This window comes from Stenella coeruleoalba (assembly GCF_951394435.1).
Source record: "Stenella coeruleoalba genome assembly, chromosome: 2".
NCBI classification, from domain to species: domain Eukaryota; kingdom Metazoa; phylum Chordata; class Mammalia; order Artiodactyla; family Delphinidae; genus Stenella; species Stenella coeruleoalba.
The window spans coordinates 92,738,664-92,765,289 of record NC_137147.1 but is presented as its reverse complement, the minus strand read 5'-3'; the positions used below and the strand labels follow the sequence as shown (position 1 = coordinate 92,765,289).

General features: G+C 38.3%; 1 protein-coding gene across 3 annotated transcripts in view; it reads left to right on the top strand.

The window, feature by feature from the left end:
- Positions 1-17,137: 17,137 nt before the first annotated feature.
- Positions 17,138-26,626, top strand: part of USP50 (ubiquitin specific peptidase 50) — a gene marked incomplete at its 5' end in the record, with an annotated part of 30,513 nt that continues 21,024 nt past the window's right edge. Inside the window, 6 exons of one of the 3 annotated variants that reach the window (XM_079912620.1) lie at positions 17,138-17,190; positions 18,767-18,961; positions 19,200-19,395; positions 21,030-21,239; positions 22,495-22,637; positions 25,936-26,068. In XM_079912620.1, the coding sequence (XP_079768746.1) occupies positions 17,138-17,190; positions 18,767-18,961; positions 19,200-19,395; positions 21,030-21,239; positions 22,495-22,637; positions 25,936-26,068 (930 nt within the window). Of the gene's footprint in view, positions 17,191-18,766; positions 19,101-19,199; positions 19,396-21,029; positions 21,240-22,494; positions 22,638-25,935; positions 26,069-26,626 lie in introns of those variants that run through there. The other 2 variants (XM_079912622.1, XM_079912621.1) reach the window with 2 other exon arrangements.

The following is a 26,626-nucleotide window of genomic DNA, read 5'->3' as shown; positions in this document are numbered from 1 at the left end:
TGTCGATGGGCATTTAGGTTGCTTCCATGACCTAGCTATTGTAAATAGTGCTGCAATGAACATTGGGGTGTATGTGTCTTTTTGATCTATGGTTTTCTCTAGGTATATGCCCAGTAGTGGGATTGCTGGATCATATGGTAATTCTATTTTTAGTTTTTTAAGGAACCTCCATACTGTTCTCCCTAGTGGCTGTATGAATTTACATTCCCACCATCAGTGCAAGAGGGTTCCCTTTTCTCCACACCCTCTCCAGCATTTGTTGTTTGTAGATTTTCTGATGATAGCCATTCTAACTGCTGTGAGGTGATACCTCATTGTAGTTTTGATTTGCGTTCCTCTAATAATCAGTGATGTTGAGCAGCTTTTCATGTGCTTCTTGGCCATCTGTATGTCTTCTTTGGAGAAATGTGTATTTATGTCTTCTGCCCATTTTTGGATTGGGTTGTTCGTTTCTTTAATATGGAGCTGCATGTGCTATTTATATATTTTGGAGATTAATCCTTTGTCCGTTGATTCGTTTGCAAATATTTTCTCCCATTCTGAGGGTTGTCTTTTCATCTTGTTTATAGTTTCCTTTGCTGTGCAAAAGCTTTTAACTTTCATTAGGTCCCATTTGTTTATTCTTGGTTTTATTTCCATTACTCTAGGAGGTGGGTCAAAAAAGATCTTGCTGTGATTTATGTCAAAGAGTGTTCTTCCTATGTTTTCCTCTAAGAGTTTTAGAGTGTTTGGTCTTACATTTAGGTCTCGAATCCATTTTGAGTTTACTTTTGTGTTTGGTGTTAGGGAGTATTCTAGTTTCATTCTTTTACATGTAGCTGTCCAGTTGTCCCAGCACCACTTATTGAAGAGACTGTCTTTTCTCCATTGTATATCCTTGCCTCCATTTTCATAGATTAGTTGACCATAAGTGTGTTTATCTCTGGGCTTTCTATCTTGTTCCATTGATCTATGTTTCTGTTTATGTGCCAGTACAATATTGTCTTGATTACTATAGCTTTGTAGTATAGTCTGAAGTCAGGGAGTCCGATTCCTCCAGCTCCATTTTTTTCCCTGAACACTGCTGTGACTATTCGGGGTATTTTATGTCTCCATACAAATTTTAAGATGATTTGTTCTAGTTCCATAAAAAATGCCATTAGTAATTTCATAGGAATTGCATTGAATCTGTAGATTGCTTTGGGTAGTGTAGTCATTTTCACAATATTGATTCTTCCAATCCAAGAACATGGTGTATCTCTCCATCTGTTGGTATCATCTTTAATTTCTTTCATCAGTGTCTTATAGTTTTCTGCATACAGGTCTTTTGTTTCCCTAGGTAGGTTTATTCCTAGATATTTTATTCTTTTTGTTGCAATGGTAAATGGGAGTGTTTCCATAATTTCTCTTTCATATTTTTCATCATTAGTGTATAGGAATGCAAGAGATTTCTGTGCATTAATTTTGTATCCTGCAACTTTACCAAATTCATTGATTAGTAGTTTTCTGGTGGCATTTTTAGGATTCTCTATGTATAGTATCATGTCATCTGCAAACAGTGACAGTTTTACTTCTTTTCCAATTTGTATTCCTTTTATTTCTTTTTCTTCTCTGATTGCCATGGCTAGGACTTCCAAAACTATGTTGAATAATAGTGGTGAGTGTGGACATCCTTGTCTCGTTCCTGATCTGAGAGGAAATGCTTTCAGGTTTTCACCATTGAGAATGATGTTTGCTATGGGTTTGTCCTATATGGCCTTCATTATGTTGAGGTAGGTTCCCTCTATGCCCACTTTCTGGAGAGTTTTTATCATAAATGGGTGTTGAGTTTTTCAAAAGCTTTTTCTGCATCTATTGAGATGACCATATGGTTTTTATTCAACTTGTTAATATGGTGTATCACATTGATTGATTTGCCTATATTGAATCTTTGCATCCCTGGGATAAATCCCACTTGATCATGGTGTATGATCCTTTTAATGTGTTGTTGGATTCTGTTTGCTAGTATTTTGCTGAGGATTTTTGCATGTATATTCATCAGTGATATTGGTCTGTAATTTTCTTTTTTTGTAGTGTCTTTGGTTTTGGTATCAGGGTGATGGTGGCTTCATAGAATGAGTTTGGGAGTGTTCCTTCCTGTGCAATTTTTTGGAAGTTTGAGAAGGATGGGTGTTAGCTCTTCTCTAAATGTTTGATAGAATTCAGTTATGAAGCCATCTGGTCCTGGACTTTTGTTTGTTGGAAGATTTTTATTCACAGTTTCAATTTCATTACTTGTGATTGGTCTGTTCGTATTTTCTGTTTCTTCCTGGTTCAGTCTTGGAAGGTTATACCTTTGTAAGAATTTGTGCATTTCTTCCAGACTGTCCATTTTATTGGCATACAGTTGCTTGTAGTAGTCTCTTAGGATGCTTTGTATTTCTGCGGTGTCTGTTGTAACTTCTCCTTTTTCATTTCTACTTTTATTGATTTGAGTCCTCTCCTTCTTTTTCTCGATGAGTCTGGCTAATGGTTTATCAATTTTGTTTATCTTCTCAAAGAACCAGCTTTTAGTTTTATTGATCTTTGCTATTGTTTTTTTTTCTTTGTATTTCATTTATTTCTGCTCTGATCTTTATGATTTCTTTCCTTCTGCTAATTTTGGGTTTTGTTTGTTCTTCTTTCTCTAGTTCCTTTAGGTTTAAGGTTAGATTGTTTACTGAGATTTTTCTTGTTTCTTGAGGTAGGCTTGTATAACTATAAACTTCCCTCTTAGAACTGCTTTTGCTGCATCCCATAGGTTTTGATTCATTGTGCTTTCATTGTCATTTGTCTCTAGGTATTTTTTGATTTCCTCTTTGATTTCTTCAGTGATCTCTTGTTTATTTAGTAATGTATTATTTAGCCTCCATGTGTTTGTGTTTTTTACGGTTTTTTCCCTGTAATTCATTTCTAATCATAGCGTTGTGGTCAGAAAAGATGCTTGATAGGATTTCAATTTTCTTAAATTTACTGAGGCTTGATTTGTGACCCAAGGTGTGGCCTATCCTGGAGAATGTTCTATGCACACTTGAGAAGGAAGTGTAATCTGCTGTTTTTGGATGGAATGTCTTATAAATATCAATTAAATCTATCTGGTCTGTTGTGTCATTTAAAGCTTCTGTTTCCTTATTTATTTTCATTTTGGATGATCTGGTCCATTGGTGTAAGTGAGGTGTTAAAGTCCCTCAGTATTACTGTGTTACTGTAGATATCCTCTTTTATAGCTGTTAGCAGTTGCCTTTTGTACTGAGGTGCTCCTATGTTGGGTGCATGTATGTTTATAATTGTTATATCTTCTTCTTGGATTGATCCCTTGATCATTATGTAGAGTCCTTCGTTGTACCTTGTAACGTTCTTTATTTTAATGTGTATTTTATCTGATATGAGTATAGCTACTCCAGCTTTCTTTTGATTCTCATTTGCATGGAATACCTTTTTCCACCCCTCACTTTCAGTCTGTTTGTGTCCCTAGGTCTGAAGTGGGTCTCTTGTAGACAGCATATAGATGGGTCTTGTTTTTGTATCCATTCAGCAAGCCTGTGTCTTTTGGTTGGAGTATTTAATCCATTCATGTTTAAGGTAATTATCGATATGTATGTTACTATGACCATTTTCTGAATTGTTTTGGGTTTGTTTTTGTAGGTCCTTTTCTTCTCTTTTGTTTCCCGCTTACAGAAGTTCCTTTAGCATTTGCTGTAGAGCTGGTTTGGTGGTGCTGAATTCTGTTAGCTTTTGCTTGTCTGTAAAGCTTTTGATTTCTCCATCGAATCTGAATGATATCCTTGCCGGCTAGAGTAATCTTGGTTGTAGGTTCTTCCCTTTCATCACTTTAAGTATATCATGCCACTCCCTTGTGGCTTGTAGAGTTTCTGGTGAGACATCAGATGTTAACCTCATGGAGTTCCCTTGTATGTTATTTGTCGTTTTTCCCTTTCTGCTTTCAATAATTTTTCTTTGTCTTTAATTTTTGCCAATTTGATTATTATGTGTCTCGGCATGTTTCTTCTTGGGTTTATCCTGTATAGGGCTGCGCTTCCTGGACTTGGGTGGCTGTTTCCTTTCCCATGTTAGGGAAGTTTTCGACTATAATCTCTTCAAAGATTTTCTCGGGTCCTTTCTTCTCCTTCTGGGACCCCTGTAATGCGAATGTTGTTGAGTTTAATGTTGTTCCAGAGGTCTCTTAGGCTTTCTTCATTTCTTTTCTTTCTTTTTTCTTTATTCTGTTCTGCAGCAGTGAATTCCACCATTCTGTCTTCCAGGTCACTTATCCATTCTTCTGCCTCAGTTATTCTGCTATTGGTTTCTTCTAGTGTAGTTTTCATTTCAGTTATTGTATTGTTCATCTCTGTTTATTTGTTCTTTAATTCTTCTAGGTCTTTGTTAAACATTTCTTGCATCTTCTCGATCTTTGCCTCCATTCTTTTTCCGAGGTCCTGGATCATCTTCATTATCATTATTCTGAATTCTCTTTCTGGAAGGTTGCTGATCTCCACTTCATTTAGTTGTTTTTCTGGGGTTTTATCTTGTTCTTTCATCTGGTACATAGCCCTCTGCCTTTTCATCTTGTCTATCTTTATGTGAATGTGGTTTTTGTTCCACAGGCTGCAAGATTTTAGTTCTTCTTGCTTTTGCTCTCTCCCCTCTGGTGGATGAGCGGCAGATAGGCTTTTATCTATGCTTTTAAGCCCCGTGCCGTATTAACTTTCAAGCGTAATGACCAATGATGATTTCTGTACCAGTTCCTAGTCACTTTTCTGAAACAGATTTACTCCATTAACTTTTTTTGTTAATTGTAGAAAGTAACAGTTTACCTGAAAACCACATTTCTCATTCCAAAGAAGTGTTGTTTTTAGATTACTCAATTTCATTATTACTCCATGGTCTGAAAGTGTCATTTACTTTAATCTCTTTAACATTTCTTGTCAGTCTCATCCGACTTAGAACAGAGCTCCACCTCTTTACCAAATATTACTTCATAAAATATCTTCTGCAGATGTTCTCTAATAATGTGCCTTCCTTGGTCTGGTGGTATATGTGAGCCACTATTATTTTAAAAGTAATGCACGTTGATTGTATTGGAACATATGGAAACAATTTTAAATGTAAAGAAAAATATAGAATTACCCTCCTTTTCGACCTTTAAGTTGAACTATGTTGCTTTCATAGTTACCGTGTGTCTTTATACCCCATTAGACTGTACAATTCACAGAGGAAAGGACCCTTAAGATTTTTTGCTCCTGTAGCACCCACCACCTTGTATACCACATGGCCTTGTGACAGACATTTTGTAAAAATAATTGAGTTTTTAAGTGTTTTTCCACAATATCAAACTTTCTCTTGAAGATAGATCAAAATGATACCATCTTGTGTATTTATGTAGACAAGGCAGAAGCACCCAGTGCAGACCCAGCTGTTTATCACAAGAGAGATGAAATAATTATTTGCAGGAAGGGGCGCATCTATGGGCAGGGAGGGATTTTTGAGTACTCCTTGTTTACCACATCTGTTCTGATTGTTTCCTAGCTAGATTTCACACAAGGCATCTGTATTTGAGGAACCCAGTTCCTCAGATCTGTCACAGTTAAACACCTAGTTAAATACTCAGTAATTTTATATTGGAATAAAACTACTCACCCACTATGTGTGTCTCTCAAAACTAGATCGTCTGTGTTACCAACAAAGAGTTGTCTTATTTTTGTATTTCCCTTGGATCCTTGCTGGATTTTGTAGCATACAATATAGGTACTCAATAAGTACGTATTGAAGAAGTACCACAGAAGATTTCCAATATTAGATGATCTGTGAGCTTTTTCTTAGGAGAAATCCCAAGGTAAGGTTCTGATCCTCTCTGGAATATGTTTTCCTCTTTCTAGGCCTTTTGGAAATTCCTCAAAGCAGAGTTTCTTCCTGGGTTTCTTGATTCTACCTTAGTGGGCATGAGAGGGGTGGGAAAGGGTATGGTTATTCTTCAGAAAAGCGACATGCGCCAGTTTACAGTAAACAGTACTTTTCATCAGGGTACTTTCTTTCATGCACTGTCCCACCCCACATTTAGCTCTCACCCTTGTTTTTTCATTGGAATTTGTTTGGAGTCCTGCATTATGGAACTACATGTTTTAGTATATGTTTCTAAAATACAGGAACTGTAGTATCTTCACATCTAAAAAACTTAAGTTACTTAATATCAGATAATATAGTCATTCTCAAAAAATATTTTTTATAATTTGCTTGAATCAGGACCCAGATATGATTCATGTTTTGCAGTTGCTTGATTTGTCTTTAAATTTTCTTTTAATATATAGGTTTCTCCTCCCACTTTTTTCTTCCAGTTTATTTTTTGAAGAACCAGCTCATTCATTCTAAAAGTTTCCCACATAAAAGGTTTTGCTGATTATTTCCTTAGTTGTCATTTTATGTTTATGTTTCCTGTATATGCCATAAACTAGTTGTTATGTTTAGCGGCTTGGTCAAATTCAAAATTGATGTTTTGAGAAGGATGCTTCATTGGTGGTGGTGTGTACTTCCACTAGGAGACACAGGTCTTGTCTTTTTGGTGGTCATTGCTTAGATGTATTAGGTCAGTGGTTCTCAAAGTGGACCATAGACCCTGAGAGTCCCCAGGACACTTTCACGGGGCATACAAGGTCAAAACTCCTCATAACTCTAAGTTATTATTTACCTTTTTCAATGTGTTGAAAGTTTTATTGATGTAGCAAAATTATTGATGGGTAAAGCTGCTGGACCTTAGCATGAATCAAGACAGTAGCACCAAACTGTACTATTGTTCATTATAGTCTTCACTTTCATGCCACAGTTTTTCTTAAAAAGTTCATTTCAATTTTTAATTAATCTTGACCTTGAAAACATGTCTTTAATAGTCTGTGGAACAAAATGAAAAATATGCATAAAGCACTTTTGCTACATAATGAAGTGTGATGATTGTTTCAAAGGAAAGGCAATTATGCAATTGTGTGAGTTACAAACTGAACTAGTCACTTTTTTCATTGAACATGTCTGCTTGGAAGAATGGCTGGCAGACAAACCAGGGTTCTTCTGACTTGAGTATTTGGCAGAAAACTAACAGTACTTGTTACTGCTAAAATTTGAACTTTCAAGAGAAAGTTGGAATTTTAGAAAACTTGCCTCTTAACACTGTAGCATGACAGCTTCCCAATACTTTTCCAATATAATCAGTGCTGATTTAACAACAGTTGTTTCTGATAGTTTATATGAAATGTGTCAACATTCAGACGATCTGCAAAACAACCAATGTTCTCCAGATGCTCTGTGCATGGATTACAAAATGGTCCGTGAGTGAAGAAGTGAGTGAAACTCTAGCAGGGTAGAAGTTTACAGGGGTTTCAGATTCTACACTGCAGCTGACCTTTAAGAAACCTCCATTTGTCAAATTTTGGTATTATCTCAAATAAGAATGTCCACAACTATCTAAAAAGCCTGCTAAAATACTCCTTCCCAAACAAAGCTAGACAAATCAAGACAGTGTGTTATGCCTTATAGATTAATAAAATAGAATTAAGAGTCCAGAAATTTGTGGTTAATTTTGGCACCCTACAGGGGTGCCAAAACAGCTCAATGGGGAAAGAATGGACTTTTCATTAAATTGTTTTGTGACAACTATATACCCACTTGCAAAAGAATGAAGTTGAATCAGTACCTCACACCATATGCAAAAGTCAACTCAAAATGGATTGAAGGGACTTCCCTGGTGGTCCAGTGGTAAAGAATCTGCCTTCCAATGCAGTGGATGTGGGTTTGATCACTGGTCAGGGAGCTAAGATCCCATATGCTGTGGGGCAACTAAGCCTGCGTGCCACAACTATTGAGGTGCTCAGCACCTCGAGAGAGCCTGCTTGCCGCAAACTACAGAGCCCACGTTCTCTGGAGCCCGTGCACCACAGCTAGAGAGAAAACCCACACGCCGCAACTAGAGAGGAGCCCAAGCAGACAGTGCACTGTAACGGAAAGATCCCGCATGCCTCAACAAAGATCCTGTGGGCCTCAACTAAGACCCAATGCAGCCAAAAAAAAAAAAGATTGAAAACCTAAATGTCAGAGCCTAAATCATGAAACTCTTAGAAGAAAATGTAGGTGTAAATTTTTGTGACATTGGATTAGGTGATAGTTTCTTAGATACGGCACCAACAGCAAAGGCAACAAAAGAAAAAATAGACAAATTGAACTTTGTCAAAATTTTTAAGTTTTGTGCTTCAAAGTACACCATCAGCAGTGAAAAGACAACTCTCAGCATGGGAGAAAAATTTTGCAAGTAATATATCTGATAAAGGACTTGTGTGAAGAACTTACATCAATAAAAAGACAGCTCATGACAAAGCAGTTTTAATCTTTGGTGTATGTTTATACTCAAGAGAAATGAAAATGTCTACACAAAACCTTGTACACAGATGTTGATAGCAGCGTTATTGATAACAGCCAAAATGTGGAAACAACACAAATGTCCTTTGGATGAATGGATTAATAAAATACGATTTATCCAAAAGTTGAATATTGTCTGGCTATAAAAGGAAGTATTGATATAGCCTACAACATCCCATGGGCCTTTCAATTCTGTAGTAACTGTGTATACACCACAGTGCAAAATGAAGCTGGATAGACTCGGATTCTTATTCTTTCTCTGCCACTTATTCCATGACTGACCAACTTATTGAGCAAGCCTATTTGACAATATTTGTCTCATATTGTGAAGGTGAAGTGAGTTAAGTACTCAGCAAATAAAAGTACTCAAATAATAGGTCTCTTCATGCTACCTTTTGTTCTCTTGGAAGTTCTAATAGGGAGAGGAGGGTATGATGAAGAATAGAGAACATTCTGAGAGTGATTTTTCTCTTTATAAAGGAACTTATTATCTTGTAGCTTCTTTTGTTAGTATAGTTAAAATATCAGCACATGCTTAAGAGACATGTATATGTGTATAATGTGCTCAAAGTGTATGTCTTTTCCATCATCATCTCAACAATTGAAGGCACTTTTATGTTATCCTTTAAGACTTTAAGAGTGAGATTAGGAGAAAAAAAAAAGGATGCAAAACGTTGCCGTAAGTACAAAGGTAAAACTAAAACATCAAGAGAATTCAAGTCAAGTAACCGTGCAAGTGTAAGTGTACGAAATTCAAAATAATGGAGAATTTGTGGGAAGAGTTGAAAGCACAGAGAATAAATCTAAGTGGTCAATAGACTGTGAGTTATCTGAAGGTAGAGACTTGTATTTTATTCACTGCTAAACACCGAGCACAGAGACTGGTACAAAGTAGAGTCACAATAAATATCTTCTAGATTAATAAATGAAATATAATAACTAATAGGCATTCCAGATTAAAAGACCTAGAAGAGAGGAAATAAGTGAAAAGACCTACTTAATGCCACATTTTGGTCACTCTGCAAATGAGCAAAAAAGTAAGTATACAGGGCTTCCCTGATGGCACAGTGGTTGAGAATCCACCTGCCAAGGAAGGGGACACGGGTTCGATCCCTGGTCTGGGAAGATCCCACATGCCACGGAGCAACTAAGCCTGTGCGCCACAACTACCAAGCTTGTGCTCTAGAACCCGTGAGCCACAACTACTGAGCCCGTGTACTGCAACTACTGAATCCCACGTGTCTAGAGCCCATGCTCTGCAGCAAGAGAAGCCACCGCAATGAGAAGCCTATGCACCACAGCAAAGAGCAGCCCCAGCTCGCCACAACTAGAGAAAGCCCGTGTGCAGCAATGAAGACCCAACACAGCCAAAAATAATTTTTTTAAAAAAAGGTAAGTATACAAAGGAGAGAAAAATCATTGACATAAGAATTTTCACCTGTCCTATAGTATCTAGGAGACAAGAAAGCAATATTGTTAAGTGAAAAGGGGGAGCTTGAACCCAGCTATTTAATGGCTTTCTCAGAAAGTTCACAATTTTCTTGGAAAATATTAAGGATAAACTCAAGCAAAAAGAAAAAATCTAATTCTTGCTTCAGCAGCACATATACTAGAATTGGAATGATACAGAGATTAGCATGGCCCCTGCACAAGGATTACACACAAATTTGTGAAGTGTTCCATATTTTTCCCCTCAGACCCCGGCCATGCCCTCAACCATGGCAGAGATTGCCATTGCTCCTAGAAGAAGCCCAGCTCCCTCAGGGCTCCTGCTCCAGCCCCTTGGGCCCCGGACTCGCCCCCCTGATGGCAGCAACCACCACTGAACCAGGAGAAGCTCTAGCTTGCAACTGACTCTAGCCCTTCCAACCCCAGCCCTACTTCCCACCAAGGAGGCAGCTGCCGATGCACCCCAGGAGAAGATATGGCCCCTGTTCACTTCATGTCCTGCTCTCCCACTAAAGCCACTGGCCACACACAGACTGCATAGGGATGTTCCCATACACCATGAAGACTGGGATAGGTAACTTTCACCTAATTTTATAGAGGCAGAAAATCAAACAAAATGAGAAGACAGGAATATGTTCCAAACAAAAGAGCAAAATAAAACCTCAAGGGGGGAAGAACCCTAATAAAATGAAGGTAAGTAATTTACCTGATAAAGAGTATAAAGAAATGGTCATAAAGATGCTCATTGAACTCAGGAGAAAAATGGAGGAACTCAGAGCTTCAACAAAGAACATATAAGAAAGAACCAAACAATAACTGAAATGAAAACTATACACTGGCACGAATTAATAGCAAATTAGGTGATACAGAAAAACGTACAAGTGACCTGGAAGTTAGAATAATGGAAATCACCCAATCAGAACAGCCAAAAAAAAAAAAATTTTTTTTTTTAATGATAGTTAAAGCGACTTCTAGGACAACATAAAGTGTACTAAGGTTCACATTATAGGGATCCCATAAGGAGGAGTGAGAGCGAGAAAGGGGCAGAAAATGTATTTGATGAAATTATGGCTAAAAACTTCCCTAACCCAAAGAGAGAAACAGATGCCCAGGTCCAGTAAGCACAGAAAGTCCCAAGCAAGATGAACCCAAAGAGAGACCAAGACATACCATAATTAAAACAGCAGAAATTATAGAGAATTTTAAAGGCAGCAAGAGAAAACAAAGAGGTACATCCAGGGCATCCCCCATAAGGCTATCTGCTGATTTTTCAGCAGAAACTTTGCAGGCCAGAAGGGAGTGGCATGATATATTTAAAGTGGTGAAAGGAAATAACCTATAACCTCAGATACTCTACCCAGCAAGGTTATCATTCAGAATTGAAGAAGAGATAGTATGCCTGACAACAAAAACAAAGAGTTCATCACCACTAAACTGGCCTTAAAAGAAATGTTAAAGGGTCTTCTTTATAAAGTGAAAAGGAAAAAGCTATAACAAGAAATAAAATATATGAAATGGAAAATCTCAGTGGCAAATGCAAATAACAGTAAAGGCAGTGGATCAACCACTGAAATAAGCTAACATGAAGATTAAGAGACAAAATTGTAAAATCAGCTGTAACTACAATAAACAGTAACGGGATAGACATAAAGATGTAAAATATGACATCAAAAACATAAAACATGGTGGAGGAGTGAAAAATGGAGATCTTTTTAAAATGTATTGAGCTGAAATGACTATCAGTTTAAAACAAGTTGATATAAGTCGATATATATGAACCTCATGGTAACCACAAATCAAAAACCAAAAATATATATGCAAAAATTAGAGAGGAACCCAAACATAACACTAAATAAAATCATTAAACAACAAAGAAGTGACTAAGAGAAGAGAACAGAAAAGAACTACAAAAACAACCAGAAAACAGGTAACAAAATGGCAATATGTACCTACCTATCAATAATCACTTTAAATGTAAGTGGACTAAATGCTCCAAAAGACATAGGGTGGCTGATTGGATTTAAAAAAACCAAACAAGACCCATCTGTATGCTGCCTACAAGAAGCTCACTTCAGAGCTGAAAACAGACTGAAAATGAAGGGATGGAATATGTTCCATGCAAATGGAAACGAATAAAGCTGGGGTAGCAGTACTCATCAGATAAGGTGGACTTTAAAACAAAGTCTATAATAAAAGACAAAGAAGGGCATTATATAATGATAAAGTGGTCAATCCAAAAGAGGCTATAAATTCGTAAATGTGCGCCTATCTGAACTTAATATAGGAGCTTCTAAATACATAAAGCAAATATTAACTGACATAAAGAGAGAAATTGACAGTAATACAATAATAGTAGAGGACTTTACCACCTGACTTGCATCAGTGGATAGATCATCCAGAAAAAAAGTCAATAAGGAAACATTGGCCTTAAATGACATGTTAGAACAAAAAAGCAGAATACACATTCTTTTCAAGTACACATGGAACTTTCTCCAGAGTAGATCACATGCTAGGCCATAAAACAATTAACAAATTTAAGAAGACTGAAATTATGTTAAGCTTCTTTTTGACCACAACAGGATAAAACTAGAAATCAATTACAAGAAGAGGATTGGAAAAACAAACATATGGAGACCTAACAACTTGCTACTAAGAAAAACCCCAATGGGTCAATGAAGAAATTGAAGAGGAAAACAGAAAATATCTTGAGACAAATGAAAATAAAAACACAAATTTTGAAAATCTATGGGAAGCAGCAAAAGCAGTTCTAAGAGGGAAGTTTATAGCAATACAGGCCTAACTCAAGAAATAAGCAGAATCGATAAACCTTTAGTCAGACTCATTAAGAAAAATGAGAGAGGGCCCAAATAAACAAAATTAGAAATGAAAGAGAAGTTACAATCAATATCACAGATAAGATATACAATCATAAGAGAATACTTCAAATAGTTGTACGACAACAGACATTTGCAGAACAGACCCATGTTTTTCGGGTTCTTCCCATGACAAAGTATGAGTGGCCTCTGTAGGCATTACTGGCCTCTGTCGGAACACTTGCAATCTACCCACGTGTGTTAGAATTATTTTCCCACACGTCTTTGCAGCCTGTTCCCACTGAAAGTCCGCTAAGACTTGCCTACAATTGCTGACAGCCTCATCCCACCCCAACACTTGTACACTCACTCTCAGGCTAAAAAGCCATATTGCTTAGTTTCTGGTGCAGTTTTAGTGAACTTAAAGCCATCTGAGAAAAGAGACCAAAAAAAAAAAAAAGTAAACCATCAAAATCAGAAGCAGAAAATAACAGGGAGAGCCTGATTCCTTTCTTCCTCTCTTCCTTCGTTCTTTCACACTTTAGTCTAAAAGCCATAGTTGAGACCAGTCTAGTTAGGTCTCATATTGTTGCAGGGCAGCAGTGACTTGATGTGGGGTGTCAGAGAAGCAGGGTAGGGATGGTGTCTGTGTGTAGTGTAATAGGGTGGGGATCAGGGGTGGCAGCAACAGGAGATAATTTACATGCATAGGGGTTGATCAAATAAGGAAACATATTGAGAGTAATGGGGGGCTGTGACACTGTAATAGTGTGAGTATACCTAGCTCCCAGATCTTCTAAATACTGTTCTCCTCTAACAGGAACCAGGGCTCTTTGAGAAATGGCTGACTTCAGGACTGGGACAGGGACAAGACAAGGTAAGTCTGGAAGACCTTGCTGTACCAAAAAGTGCCCAAAGAATGATGGGGACATGTCAAATGGGTACAGAAAACATCTTGAAGGGCCTCCTGCTGGCTAATCTTGAGACGATTTATACATCAGAAATAAATGATAATAACAGATTCTAATCCAGTGAATAAAACAGAAATTCATGAGTCCACCATGATTAATTTTTAAAAAAAAACAAATGAGGAAAAGATAAAACTTCTCTTTATAGTAGAGGATCAGCTAATGAATGTAATTGGAATAACAGCATTAGGAAATCACCACTTGGCAACCACCATAGTGATAATTAATCCAGCTAAGCAACATTGATTAATGTGTGAAAGTTTGGTGAAGAATGGACCATTTACACTGTCTCTAAGTCCTCCCCACAAAATACTGATTACAAAAAGGAAAAGTAACTACATTGGAGAAATCTGGAAGGCCCCACTTTATCTGAGTGATTGGAGTTAACATTGCCAGTGCTGGGACAGATCAAATTGTGTTGCACCTAATATGATGCAGTAAGAACACAGCATCACTTCTGTGATATTTGTATTACAAATGCATGAAGTGAATCTGATCATGAGGAAACATCAGACAAACCTAAATTAAGGAGTATTCTTCAAAATAACTGGCCAGTAATCTTCAAAAAAGGGCCAAGTTCTTGAAAGTCAAGGAGATATATAAGAACTTTCAGGTTGAAGGATCCCAGAGAGATGTGATAACAAAATGCAATATGTGATCTCAGCTAAGCCATGCCCGGACTCCGACCTACAGAAACTGAGATAATATTGTAAATGGGTGTTGTTTTAAACCACTAAGTTTTTGGTAATTTGTTACACAGCATGGAACACTAATCCATGGGTGATCTTAGTCATGCACATAGATACAAAAATCTTGAACAAAAGATTAGCAAATAGAATCCAGCAATTCATGAAAATGATGCTATATCACAAGTAAGATAGGTGTCTCCGAGAAATAGAATATGGGTTTAATATGTGACCATCATCAATAGTTAACCATGATAACAGAATAAAGAAGATAGAATCTCATGATTACCTCAAAAGATACAGAAAAACCTGATCACATTCACAATCTATTCATGGTTACAACTCTCAAAAAAAAAAAAAACAACTATGCCTTTAGTAAGCATCACACTTAATGGTGAATTATACAAAGCTTTTCCTCAGTTCAGGAATGAGCTATGGATACCTACTATCCCACTTGTATTCAATGTTTTACTAGAGGTGCTAGCTAGTTCAAAAGATAAAAAATAAAAAGCATAAGAAATTGGAAAGGAAATAATCCAAAGAACCTAAATAAAAATTAGACTTAAGTAAGTTTATAAAGGTTCCTGGATACAAGATCAACATATGAATATGAATTGTATTTTTACCTCCCAGCATCAAATTAAAATGAAATTTTAGCAAGACTATATTGATTAGGAGAAACTGAAGGTCTTGGGAGAACTTCACTGACAAAAGGAGCAGGATGATAGGATTCACGTCCTCCAGAATCACCACTGTGGTGACTTCAAGAAACTCCTCTGTAAATAGGCTGCAAAGATCAAATAGCTGCAAGAGTTAGCACCTCTAGTTGCCAGGATCCCTTATCCTGGTGTCAAAAAGTGATTATTCTTAATGTCTTTGTGTAGCCTGAGTATAAATATATAAATTTAAATGTATATGTATAAGCATTTGGACACACTATAGGCAAACTCTTAAGCACCTTGCTTTTTGACTTACCAGTACTGTACCTTGGAGATAAATCCAAATTACAGATATGTCTACTACATTCTCATTTTTTAAACTTTTTAGTTTGAGATTATTTCAAACTTACAGAAGGATTTCAGGAAGAGGATAAAGAACTCCAATATACCCTCACTCGGATTCGCCAATTGCAGTCATTTGGGCTGCATCTGCTTCATATTTGCTTTATCACTCCTTCTTCCCTCCTTTCCTCATGTGTGTCTGTGTCTGTGTGTGTTTTCCTGATCCATTTGAAAGCAGGTTGCATAAATCATGCCCCTTTATCCCTAAATCCTTCAGTGGGTATTTCTTAAAAACGACATTATCTTTAATAAACAGAATACAGTTTTATAAAATTCAGATATAAAACTATTCTTATATAATCCATATTCAGATTTCATCAGTTGTCCCAATAATGTCCTTTTATACTATTTTTTTTCCTGACCAAGGATCCCACCCAGGATTGAGTATTTGTCTTGTTTCTCTAGTTTCTTTTTAATCTGAAATAATTCTCAGCCTTTTTTCTTTCCTGACATTGACAATTTTGAAGAGTTTTTTCCTTTTGTTACCTCATTCATTTTACTAGATGGAGAGCTGAGAAAAGATGAATTGAATTGGCCCTAATGGCTCTTTCTTTACCTACTCTCTACAGATTCTAAGTTAGCTCAGAGGAAGAACATGTTGGTATTAGCTCCGGAACTCCAGAGGCTCCCCCTTTCTAACAAGGCCACTTCCTCGACCAGGTTGCCATCACTGCTATTGGTCACATGTATTCTCTGACCCCTTTTCATCTAGACAGAGCATTGGGTAGGGGTTCTTTGCAGGGGTTGGGGGGGGTCCCTCTCTATTGAAGTGCTTTCTTTTTTTTTTTTAACATCTTTATTGGAGTATAATTGCTTTACAATGGTGTGTTAGTTTCTGCTGTATAACAAAGTGAATCAGCTATATGTATACATATATTTCCATATCTCTTCCCTCTTGCGCCTCCGTATCCCACCCCTCTAGGTGGTCACAAAGCACTGAGCTGATCTCCGTGTGCTATGTGGCTGAAGTGCTTGCTTTCTTTTTTTTTTTTTTTTTGAAGTGCTTTCTTAAGCACAGTTCTCTGTGAAGAAAATGAGAGCTCAGGAGCTCATGTGTGCTTTGCTATTTCTCAACTTATAACTTCTTTGATGAATAATTTTATTTGCCCAGTGTGGCATTAGGGGTGTGTGTGTGTGTGTGTGTGTGTGTGTGTGTGTGTGTGTGTGTACCTCTTTTGCACTATAATTGATTGACTGTGAAGGGAAATACTCCAGTCTATCCCAATGCTATGCATTTTGGGAAGCAGCAAAAGCCATCTGCCTCTTTCCCCGGTGTGAGACACAGTCCCTCAAAGTCCCTGGAGTGGTGTGGTCACTGGGAAGCTGGATGAGTGCCCTAAGGGGGCAGAGTTGCCAGAGTGTCCACCGATGTGGAGGCAAATCTTCTGTGTATGTGTTTGTGTGTGTGTGTGTGTCTGTAATATATATATACAAGAGAAACTTGGAAAGATGAAGAGAGGTTGTATGTTCAGTTAATTCTCTGAAATCTAATCTTTTAAGTTTTAAAGCAACCAAGTAACAGTATCTCAGGCAGCATTCTAGAATTTTGAAGTGTAATGTAAAGGATTGTGATGTATGGGAAATCCAAGTTGGAAGGTACCTGAAGTACAGATGAAATCAGTTTGCAGCTACTGAAAGTAGGAAGGAACATGTAAGTTGTTTATTACAAACAAGAAGAACCAAAGTAACAGGCTTGGAGAAATGAAGTTAAAAGGATTAGATGTAGCTCCTGAATAGAAGTGAAAGACCAACGTCGTTTCACTAAAATGGCTTCACAACAGCCTTTCACTGCAGATGACTTCGGTATCTACTGTGTCCTGTCAGCCTCTGTCTACTACGGTTTTCTAGATAAGTTTAGCTGGGCTGGGGTGGGGTGCGGGGAAGCCATGCTTAAAGGGGTCATGAGGTACATGCCGAATTTTGAATGGATTCCTCAGGGTTGACCCATTGGAGGTCTCCCAAAGGGAAGGGATGGGAAGATGTTATTTAATATCTAGCCAATAGTTATTCCTAAAGAGTGACAGCCCAGGGCCTCCTGTGACGTTGGTAAATAAAAGGGGAAATGTCCCTCCGTGTAAAAGCGAGCACTTTTCAAACTGGCAGAATTGTAAGTAGAGGTACTGACATGAGGTAGCTGTCTCCTGGAGTCCCAATTTTAGATACTACGTGGAAAGAAAACCTAAAAGGATGAAGATATTGGGCTGCCTGGTACAGTAGCCAAATTACAAAAGGAAGCTCTGTGTGGAAAGAAGAGGACCCTCTCCTCTGTGCAGGTCTGGTTGATCCACATGGACACACGAATTCCGTAGCTACTGTTAAGGACATCCTGGATCAGTCATTTCTTTAAAGAAATTTTTTTAGGTTACCATTAACTATGTAATCTGTGCCTCGTTCCTTGCATTGTTTAATCCTCACAATCCAACAATCCTATAAGGCAGGTAACACTATTCCTGTTTTATAGATGAGAAACAGACATGAGTCCCAGATCATGTAGCTGGTAAGTGACCATCAAAATTTAAACTAAATGCTCTTTCTCTCCCCCTCTCTATGTGTGTGTGTGTGTTTATATATGTATGTATTATATATACATATATAACATACACACATATGTATGTGCTCTTAATATATGTATATATTCTCTTAATATGTGTATATATTATGCTCTCAAATGTATATATGGCATATATATGTATATACACACACATATATACTCCTAATATTTGATATATAAATCCAAATAACTCTTGACAGACAGATGATGGGTAGGTAGATACATAGATAGATAGATATCCCTTCTCTCTGTGTGCCACTGCACATGCCTTAGTATATTACCGTGGGCAAATGACGAAACCATTTATTTACACATGATATCTCACCTGTAAAACAGGATTTAAAAATAACTGTACCTACCCCATAGAATTGTTGAAAGAATTAAATGGGAAAGTTCATGTTAAGTACTTAACATAGTGTCAGGTCAATACAAGATAGCTATTGTTATTAACTACTATCTATTATTATTATTACTGGTAATAATAATTAAATTACTTGCCCAGCAAAAAAGGAAATACTTTGGTATTTAGAGAGGAAGTCTGCATTTTAACAAAGCAATTCTAGGTCTCTGAAAGGCCAATTTTTTCTGTCCTCTTGCTTTGGTTTAAGGAAGAAACTTTATCTCTGCTTATTTGGCCGCAGGCACTGTTCAAAGAGTCCCAAACAAAGTAATGCAATTTTAGACTCCAAGTCCGAATACTTCTGTCTTTAATAGGGAATGTATTTGGTGGAAGTCTTATGAAGGACTCTTCTTTGTGTCATTAGGTTGAGATGGCCTTATTTCATTTGTACGTATTTTGTTTCCTCAAAATGCTGTCCTTTCTTTCCATGTGGCACCAACACAGCACAGAGTGCACAGATCACTATGACCCCTTTCCAGTTAATGAGGCTGATGAGAACCAGCCCCATTTCCAGGGCATGACTGGTCTGCAGAACCTGGGCAACACATGCTACATGAATGCCATCTTACAGTGTCTCTGCAGCATCTCACCGCTGGTGGAATACTTTCTCTCTGGAAAGTACATTACCGCTCTTCAAAAGTAAGACAATTTGCCATCCCTGCAGCCGGGCCCTCACCCCTGCTCTCCAAGGTGCGGTTAGGGAAGGGACCCTCTGGAGTCCCTATGAAGGGCTAAACCAGTTAGGAGAGGCTGCAGTGCCCCAGATCCCATTTCTAGGGTGAGTAAAATGGGAAGGTCAACCAAGAAATGAATGAAGCTTTGTTTGGGGTCTGATGCCACATAATTAGCCGGAATCATTTCCCTTCCTTCTTCCAAGGGATTGCAGTGAGGTTGCCACTGCTTTTGCCTACGTAATGACAGACATGTGGCTTGGAGACTCTGACTGTGTCTCACCAGAAATATTTTGGTCAGCTTTTGGCAAACTCTACCCAGCATTTATGAAAAAGATGCAGCAAGATGCTCAGGAATTCTTGATTTATGTCCTGAATGAACTTCATGAAACTCTGAAAAAGGTAAGTAGAATTAATGGCCTTGAAATAGACCTTTAGCTCTATCAGCAACTTTCACTTTTCATTCTTTTATTTGTTCAGTCAGTATTGCCTACTCTGTGCTGAGCACAGGTGCTGGGGTCACTATGGGGAACATTCAAGTTAGTATTTGAATGGGCCTGTATTTCCCAAACTTAGCTGTTTATCGGAATCACCTGGGGAGATTTTATGGCACAGCTTCTTAGGCCCTTTGGTGTTATTGAATTAGAATGTCTGGGTTGTCTTCTGGGAAAAGTCACTTGGGATTTCCAGTAATCAGCAGGTGTGGGGACCACTGGTCTAGTTCCCTTTGCAGTAACATCTGCATTGACTATTTTTTAGAGTGAAAATTACATTTTTTTATAAAAATATATTCCTCATGAGGTATAATATATAAAATTTACAACTTAAAACAAGTGTTCTTGGTAGCTACAAACTCGAGGAAATATTAAGCTTGGTGTAAGGTGAAAGGACAGATCTGTAAACTGCAGTTTCATCTTTATACTAAATGTGCCTAACCTGAGTTCTTCACTGGATTAGGACATACATTTAATAAAACATGAAATTGCCAGTTACTAAGGAGGTTGCCTTTATTTATAAGACTCACTACCTTCAGCCTTGATCTGAGACCCACACTCTCCAAAGATATGCCCTAGATTTTATGCAGTGTCTTTGTGCTGCTGTTAGCTTACCTCATAGCCAGGAGACACTTATCATGAAAGACCACAAACTATTACTGTTAATCCCTCTCATCTGCAATCCTCAGCTCCATTTTTAATTTTTACTGAGATATTCACAGCAGCACTTTTTTTAGCCAGAGGGGAGGGTGATGGTCAGTAAAAATCACTGAGGTCCTCATCTGCAGCCAGTCTGAAATAAATAGCGTTCTGGTTCTCAAGGTTAAACTTGGAGTTAGAGGCATCAAACTACTGTCAGGTGGAAGACACGGGCAGGTGGGTGTGATGAAAGAAGCAGCCAAAGCGGAGCCTTGTGCACAGTTCCAAAGCGTAGCTGACTGTGGAGCTAAAGCACCTTCAGAATGTATATTCTGCTGAGGCTGTAGAATCACCAGTCAGGGTATGCTCCCGGAAATACTGTTCCTGAGCATCAGCTAGATTCAAATCAGGCTACAAGGCTAGTGAAATTGGGCTGCCCTTGGAGTTTAAGATTAGCTCTTTAAAAAATTCTTTTCTAACAATAAAAGAAGAGACTAAGGAACGTAACCTGAAGGGACTGGAGGAGAGATCCAATTCCTTTATCTTACCTCTAGATCAGCTTGCATGACCAGAAGCTAGTTTGCAGCTTACCCTCTGCCCAGGAAAAACTGCCTGCAGGACCCTATATCACATTATCATTTACTGTCAGTTTATGGCGCCATGGATATATGTTTTACCAGGGTTAGGGTGTCCTCGTTCCTCAGGTTCACTTAAAGAGGCAAATAACTGAATTATCAGAAATCACACATATTATATGCTCTTAAGAAGATCTTATTCTGTTTATTTTCTGAATCCAAAACTAAGTGGTTTTGGGTAGCATTCTGTTAGAAAAATCAGGTCATTCTATTAAAAATATTTTGAGAACCAGTAGTTGATTTGGGGTGAATTTGTTCCTTTATTCAGTACCACCGAAGAAGATCATATGAAAAAAGATCTATTCCGAGATCCTGCAGGAAGATGATTGCCAACGAGTCCTCCATCATCACCCGGCTGTTTGAAGGGCAGCTCAATTATAGCATCATATGTTTAAAGTGTGAGAACTGTACCTACAAGAATGAAGTCTTCACCGTCCTCTCCCTCCCCATTCCATCCAAATACGAGTGCTCTCTTCAGGTAGGGATTCTTACTCCATGAGACTTCTTTTGTCTTTCTCTACCCCAACCCTGGGTTTTCCCAAGGCTGTTTCCTACATTTTCTAGTATGAGGGGAGCTACTTTATAACTTAAAAAAATTGGAAACCCGTGATGAGAACGTTTTGTAGAAAAGTGACATACAGCCAAAAGTTACTATGAATTCAGATGTATCTCTAAATGTGCTCAGTGAAAGAGCCTCACTGTAAAACTGGAAAGATGGGTGGGCTTTATTCAGTCCATTGAGATGGCTTGGCGCATATAGGGAATTTATACTTATAAAAATTTTATGGCCCTTTCTCATCCCAGAGGTCTGTAGGTACATATTAGGAAATGACTTTGACTCTTATTCTTGAGCTCTTATGTTTTGGACAAAAGCTTAGGAATCTGGGGGGAAGATAGAATGGAATAGTGCCTTAGTTTACCTCTCGAGTTTTCTTTACCATAATACCAAAAGTTAATCTGTAAGCGGAGGAGTGGTGGGAGTCGGGGGCAGGGGTGGGTGGAAGGTGGCAGTAAAAGCCAGGGAACTGTGAGGAGGGAGGGAGCAATAAGTTTCCTTGCAGGAAAACACACATTTATATTTTTCTTCTTAAATTGCTAAAAGTCTTGAAATACCAGAGTTAGAGAAAATAATCCTACTACTTATTCAGAACTGGGCTTTGTTCTCAGATCAAACTGCTAAACACTACTGAAGATGAATTCCAAAGCCTCTAAGTGAGGTGCTGGCAATCTGTGCTCGTCTTCCTCTTTAGGTTAATGGTTTGCAGAGCGGGGAGCCTGGCTGGTTGAGGATGTCTCCTGTGGGCATGAGATCTAATTCTCTCTGTTCTGCTGTCTTTATTATGGGCCACCCCCAAATACAGGGATACGGTCATTTTTCAGTCCCCAGATCATTTTTCTGATGAGATGAATAACTTAAAGCAGCTGCCTGACTTGGTTAGTGGAAATTGCATAGTTGGTATTATTCTGAAACAAACCAGAAATGTTAAAATGCTGATTCAGAGATTAGAAATGAGATGGACATTTGGATCTATTTCAATAACTCAGTGAGAAGGCAGCACCTCCTTTGCCAGGTGGACTATATCCAAGCTGCAGCTTGCGGCGCTGGCATCTCTTGGACTTGGAGAAAAGCACAGAGAATTACATTTCTGCAGCTCTTTCAGAGTTCTAATATAGACAGGACCCCAGGTTGAAGTGGATTCAGTTTCGTCACCAAATGCTTCTTCCCTCAACAGGACTGTCTCCAGTGTTTTTTTCAACAAGACACACTGGCCTGGGACAACCAAATTTACTGTTCCTTTTGCGAAACCAAGCAAGAAACAGCTGTGAAGGCCAATATTTCTAAAGCACCAAAAATAATTGTCTTTCACTTAAAAAGGTATGGATTTTAACATTTTGTGAGAAGATTTTTTGAACAGCTTTATCATGATATAATTCACATACCATGCAATTCACCTATTTAAGTGTACAATTCAATGGTGTTGAGTACATTACATTAATTTTTTAAAATCTGTGGTAAAATATATGTAACAAAACTTGCCACTTTAAGTATATAATTTCACTGGCATTAATTACATTCACAATATTGTGCATCGATTTTCCAAAACTTTTTCATCACCCTCAACAGAAACTCTGGAACCATTAAGCAGTAACTCCCCATTCCTCTTCCCTCCCAGCCCCTGGTAACCTCCAGTCTACTTTCTGTGTCTATAAATTTGCCTGTTCTGATGCTTCATATAAGTGTAGTCACACACCATTTGTCTTTTTTGCTGGCCTATTTCACTTAGCATGTTTCCAAGGTTCATCCTTGTTGTGTACCAGAAGTTCATTCCTTTTTATAGCTGAATAATACTCTATCGTATGTATGTACATCATATTTTGTCTATTCAACTGTCGATGGACATTTGGCACTCACTTTGAGTGCTTTTAAAAAATAAATTTCCTATAAAGATGTTATAAAATAAATAAATAAATTCCCTAGCTCCACCCTTGGGGATTCTGTTCGCACAGGTCTGAGGTGGAATCTAAGAATCACTATTTAAAATTTTAACACCCCCCCCCCCACCGCGCTCAGTTATTATTTTTATTTTTTTTGTTTTTGTTTTTGTTTTTGCGGTCCGCAGGCCTCTCACTGTTGTGGCCTCTCCCGTTGCGGAGCACAGGCTCCAGACGCGCAGGCTCAGCGGCCATGGCTCACGGGCCCAGCCGCTCCGCGGCATGTGGGATCTTCCCGGATCGGGGCACGAACCCGTGTCCCCCGCATCGGCAGGCGGACTCTCAACCACTGCGCCACCAGGGAAGCCCTATTTTTTAATTTATTTTTGGCTGCATTGGGTCTTAGTTGCTGTGTGGGCTTTCTCTAGTTGTGGAGCATGGGTTGCGGTGTGCAGGCTTATTGTGGTGGCTTCTCTTGCTGCCGAGCACGGGCTCTAGGGCACACGGGCTTCGGTAGTTGTGGCTCGCGGGCTCTAGAGCACAGGCTCAGTAGATGTGGAGCGTGGGCTTACTTGCTCTGCGGCATATTCCCGGGCCAGGGCTCGAACCCGTGTCCCCTGCATTGGCGGGCAGATTCTTAACCACTGTGCCACCAGGGAAGTCCCAGTTTTTATTTTTAAAAGTTACAAATCTACAGAAAATTTGAAAAGGTATATAATGAATACCCATATACCCTAGAATCTTCATTAGTTGGGGCCACTTTGCCACATTTCCTTTTGTTCTTCCTGTCTGTCTGTTTCTCCCTCCAGCCCTCCCTTCCACTTTATTAGCTGAACCGTCTAAAGTAAGATGCAAACACCATGGCATTTCATGCTTAAATACTTCAGCAGGTATCACCTGAGAATAGGACATTCTCCTACATAATCACACCATTATCATATAGCCCAAGAAATTTAACAATAATTTTATATCACCCAAGATACAGTCCATATCTAAATTCCCCCATCCCCCAAATATCTTTCATAACTTTTCTTCCAATCTAGCATCCAGTCAAGGGTCATACATTGCATTTGGCTGTCTCTTTAGTCTCTTTTAATCTAGAAGACTCCTTCCCTCTTTTTTCATATTTAAACAATTTTTTCTCATTTTGAGTTTGTTTAGATTATGTCACCCATCCTGGATTTGTCTAATTTTTTCCCCATAGTTAGATTTAGGCTAAACTTTTTTTTTTTTTTTTAGCAAGAATTTGCCATAGCTGATGTTATGGACTTGTCATTACATTACATCAGGAGGCAGATAATAAAAGTTTGTCCCACTACTGGTAATGTTAATTTGATCACTTAGTTAATTAAGGTGGTGACTATACGATCTCACCATTTAAAGGTATAGTAGTTTTCCCCTCTGTAACTAGTATCACTCTGGACTCGTGGATATTTTTAAACTTAATTGGTTTAATATCCATTACTATTATCATTCTCCTCCATGCTCAAATTGTTCAAAGTTGGCCAGTGGGAACCCCTTCAAGCCAGCTCCTGTGACCCCATTAGTTAATTTAAGTTTACTTACATATATAAAATGTATCCTTCTTTTATATAGTTCTATGAATTTTGGCAAATGTAATGTAACCATCACTGCCAACAGAGATTCTTTCCATCACCCCAAAAAGTTTTCTCATGGTCCTTTATAATCAATTCCTTCTCCCACCCTCAGCCCCTAGAAACTTCTGATCTGATTTCCATGTTTATTGCCTTTTCCTGAATGTCGTATGTTATACCAGATATGGCCTTTTGAGTTTGGCTTCTTTCACTTAGCACAATGAGATTAACCCATGTTGTGGAATGTAGTCATGGTTCCTTCCTTTTGATTGCTGTGTAGTATACCCTTTTATGAATGTACCAAAATTGTCGATCCATTCACTAGTTGATGAACATTTGAGTTGTTTCCGGTTTGGGGCAGATATGAATACAGCTGCTATAAATTTTGCGTATAGGTTTCTGTGTGGATATAAGTCTTTGTTTCTTCTGAGATGATACCTAGGCATGGGATTGCTGGGTCATATGATATGATAGTCCCTTAGTTTTTGCAAACAAGATTTCTTGCTTTCTGGCACAAGAATATCTCAGCCTCACCCAGTAATTTCCCTTCCCCTGACCTAAACCAGCTGTTTTTCCAAAATGAACATAATTTATTCTTTAAAAAGCTCTGGGGTGATTCTGATATGAACTCAGATTTGGGAATTGCTGATCTGTATAACACAGAGAGAATGTGACAAGATTTTCACAAAATTTTATCTTATTAAAGATATATTAAAACCTCCAAGTTGCAAAACAGGACACTGCGAAGACAGTGTGTGCTGAAATCAACATAAGGAAAAGCTGAGTCAGCTTGGTTAGAGTGAACAGCATCAGATGGAGGGAAGACTTCTGGAAGTTATCAATGTGATTTCTACTCCCCCCGATGCTGAGCTTGGCTTTATCCCTTTCTTTTTCTCCCGCTGGATTGACTCTACCCTGTCTCACTCCCTGACTCAGGCTCTTGGTCCACTTCAGCCTCAGTTTTGGCTGTGGAGATTCAAATATATATAGATAAGAAAAAAATAATTTATGTATAAGTCTACACCAAATAATCTTTCCAAGAAATTACTTTTAACTATACTTAGAACTTGTGAAGGTATGTGGACTTCATTCATGAGTGGTTCACAAACTTACTTTCTATTTTACACATTTATTATATCTCTGCAGGTTTGACATTCTGGGTACAATGAAAAGGAAACTGAGGACAGATATTCATTACCCGCTCACTAACTTGGACCTTACTCCTTACATTTGTCCAATTTTTCGGAAACATCCTAAATATAACCTCTGTGCAGTGGTGGTGAGTAAAATACTGAAACTATTTAAAGTAACACAGGTTTAAAGAAAACTGTAGAATTATCTGTTTGAATGACTACTACTTCTATCTCTCCCTGACTTCTCCTATACTGCCCTTTTTAAAACAAAATATAGAGCCTGGAAACTCCCTGCTTTGACCTTGAACAGTAGAGCAGTGAAAGAATACATCAAAGAATACAATGTCCTCTATGCTGCCTCCCCACTGTCCCTCTACTCTATAATACTACAGAGTATTTATTTATTAGTATTTATACTAATAAATAATACTATAACAATAGTAGAGACAGGCTATTTCAGATCTAGGGACATTTGTGAGCTGTGCTCTGGGGGCAGCAGAAGTCGGTTCCAGTAGCATTATGTTGAATAATCATGAGCCCCTCTATGGTGAAAGCCCCAAACCCTAGGTACACGGTAGTCATAGACTCACTACCTGTGTGCGTCAGTCCTAAGGAAACTCTGGGGGTTCCCTTTGGCTCTAAATCAACTGTCATCATTGAGGATTCCCTGAAGGAAAGAAAGCATGGAGTATAATTCAGACCAA